General features: G+C 32.7%; 1 protein-coding gene across 1 annotated transcript in view; it reads right to left on the bottom strand.

Annotated features, from left to right (window-relative positions):
- Nucleotides 1-2779, bottom strand: part of LOC106470184 (nesprin-2-like) — a 102314-nt gene that overhangs the window by 97677 nt on the left and 1858 nt on the right. The window contains exons 2-3 of the mRNA XM_013930718.1: nt 1723-2031; nt 595-921 (exon numbers count right to left, since the gene is read on the bottom strand). Coding sequence (XP_013786172.1) covers nt 595-921; nt 1723-2031 — 636 coding nt within the window. The remainder of the gene's footprint in view (nt 1-594; nt 922-1722; nt 2032-2779) is intronic.

Genomic DNA, 2779 nt, shown 5'->3' with positions numbered 1-2779 from the left:
AACGCTAGATCATTCAGGGAGGGGCGTGAACTTTCAGGAAGTTCATGACTGGTTACAAAAGTCACGTGACTTCCGCTGTCGTAACAGTTGGTTTGAAAACATTGTGTTGCGTATCTGCTGTTTGTAAATTTCCGGTATAAATTCTTTCCGAGGAACTTCAGCGATATAAGTCCCTTCTTGATTAAAACTAGTTTATTCTTCTCGATACAACTTTTTTATAATACACAGAATTTCTACAGTCACTTTAAACTTAACTACTTTTATAAACACACGCTATAATTCACACACTTTACTTACGGAGTCTACTGTTCTCTTGACTCGATTATCTCAATTATTTTTCTTTTCAATCTATCTCCGGCTTATATATTAAAAAAGAGGGCATCTAGCAAATGCTGGGACATTTGTGAGGTTGCCCGCTAAGTCACGATCCTTCTAGAAACTCCAGCACACCTGCTCCCAGCGTCACGTGACTCCCGCTGTCATAACAATATTGAGGCTGAATGACATCTAAAAGCCAATGCAAACAAGTAACAAAGCAATGAGACTGAGTAAAGAATTTTGTACAAATCATGTATGATGAGTTTGTTTTCTTACCTGTAGTTCAGATAGTCGTTGTCTGGTTTCAGGCAGAGATGATAGTTCCACTTCCTTCCCTAAGATGTTTTCAACCTTAACCAACCATTCTTTCAACAAAGTGTTGATCTTGGAAAACTGCTGCCATGACAACAAAGCATCCTCTATTTCCTGACGCCGTTCTCCAATCCAAGCTTCAACTTGGATAAGCTGCTCCCTGAGTGAAGTGATTGTACCTTTTAACCTTGATGTTTCCTCTACATTTTGGGAATTTTCTATGATGATGTTACCATTCCGACTTACTTTCTCCATGTTGTCTTTAACAGAAGGAACTTCAGACAAAATAGGCTAACAAGAGGAAGAAAGCACAGAATTGTAAGATAGGCTGATCAAGTTTTAATGAAATAAAAAAAACCTGCTGCAACTGAGACAAGCTGCAATGAGTTACGTGCTTCATGTACGTAAGAAATCATGCAGAATCAAAAATCAAATCGATTATAAAATAAGACAAGCTGCAATGAATTATGTGCTTCATGTACGTAAGAAATCATGCAGGATCAAAAATCAATTAATTTATAAAATAAGACAAGCTGCAATGAGTTACGTGCTTCATGTATGTAAAAAGTCATGCAGGATCAAAAATCAAATAATTTATAAATAAGACAAGCTGCAATGAGTTATGTGCTTCATGTATGTAAGAAATCATGCAGGATCAAAAATCAAATAATTTATAAAATAAGACAAGCTGCAATGAGTTACATGCTTCATGTAGGTAAGAAATCATGCAGGATCAAAAATCAAATCAATTGTAAAATAAGACAAGTTGCAATGACTTACGTGCTTCATGTAAGTAAGAAATCATGCAGGATCAAAAATCAAATCAATTGTAAAATAAGACAAGCTGCAATAAGTTATGTGCTTCATGTAGGTAAGAAATAATGAAATTTTTTTATTTTTCTCTCTCATATCTACCAAGTTATATTTTAACACATTAAAATGACCCTTATTCTTAACAACTAATCATAAACAACTAGTCATCAGTTAAGAAAATACTGTAGTTAGAAAAATGAATCAGTTATTTAGTTTTAAAATCTAGTTCACATCTAAGTGTACAAAACTAGCTTCATATATAAATTTTGATTTACATACCATAAGTGTTTCTTTTGCTTCTTGTGGACATTTAGACTTATCTTCTAGTTTTTCCTGGGCTTTCTGAAGCCAAGCAACAATATTCTCAACTCCTTGCATGTATTCCCATCGGGCAGTTCTTGCACGCTTGAACTCTCGTTCCTTATCTTCCATAGCAACAGAGACTGTTTCAGATAGCAGCTCCAAAGATTCCAAGGCTTTCTGAATTACTTCAGGAATACTTCTGTGTTGCTGTTGGTAGCGATTGCTGGCGTCTTGAGCCACAGACTTTACTTGGCTGTTCAAGTCAGATATGTGTTCTTTCATGTGCTGTAACATAAACATAACTAAAGTAGTGGATTACATAATATCAAAAAATATTCACTGCAGACTCAATTAGACTTTCTTTACAGTCACACTTTTAAAAGTACCTTTGTGATAAACAGAATATACTTTCAAGGTTCACATATAAACAAACTTTTACTATGAATAAAGTTTACTAAAAGTCAATATAATCTTAAAAAATATTGTAAGGCTATATAATGTGTCTATTCTTAGTCAGATATAAAAATACATGACATAGCTGTTGCCTAGTCAAAAATAAACTATATAAACTCTTTCCTTGTTATATATAAAGTTGTAAAAAGTTTTGATTTTTTTTAGTCAAATATAAAGTTGTAGAAACTCTTGATCTTCTAGTCAAATATAAACCTGTTCATTCTTTAGTCAATCATAAAGCTGTAAGAACTGTTGATTCTTTAGTCAAGTATAAAGTTGTAAAAAAGTGTTAATTCTTTAGTGAAATATAAAGTTGTAAAACTGTTAGTTTTTTAGTCAAATATAAAGCTGTAAAGAGTGTTGGTTTACTAGTCAAACATAAAGCTGTAAAAACTGTTGATTCTTTAGTCAAATATGAAGCTGTAAAAACTGTTGATTCTTTAGTCAAATATGAAGCTGTAAAAACAGTTGATTCTTTAGTCAAATATGAAGTTGTAAAAACTCTTGATCTTCTAGTCAAATATAAAGTAGTAAAAACTCTTGATCTTCTAGTCAAATATAAAGTAGTAAAAACTCTTGA

The sequence above is a fragment of the Limulus polyphemus genome, unplaced genomic scaffold (assembly GCF_000517525.1).
Source record: "Limulus polyphemus unplaced genomic scaffold, Limulus_polyphemus-2.1.2 Scaffold3866, whole genome shotgun sequence".
In the NCBI taxonomy this organism is placed as follows: domain Eukaryota; kingdom Metazoa; phylum Arthropoda; class Merostomata; order Xiphosura; family Limulidae; genus Limulus; species Limulus polyphemus.
Note: the sequence above shows the minus strand (reverse complement) of the source record. Positions and strands in the feature narration are given on the sequence as shown.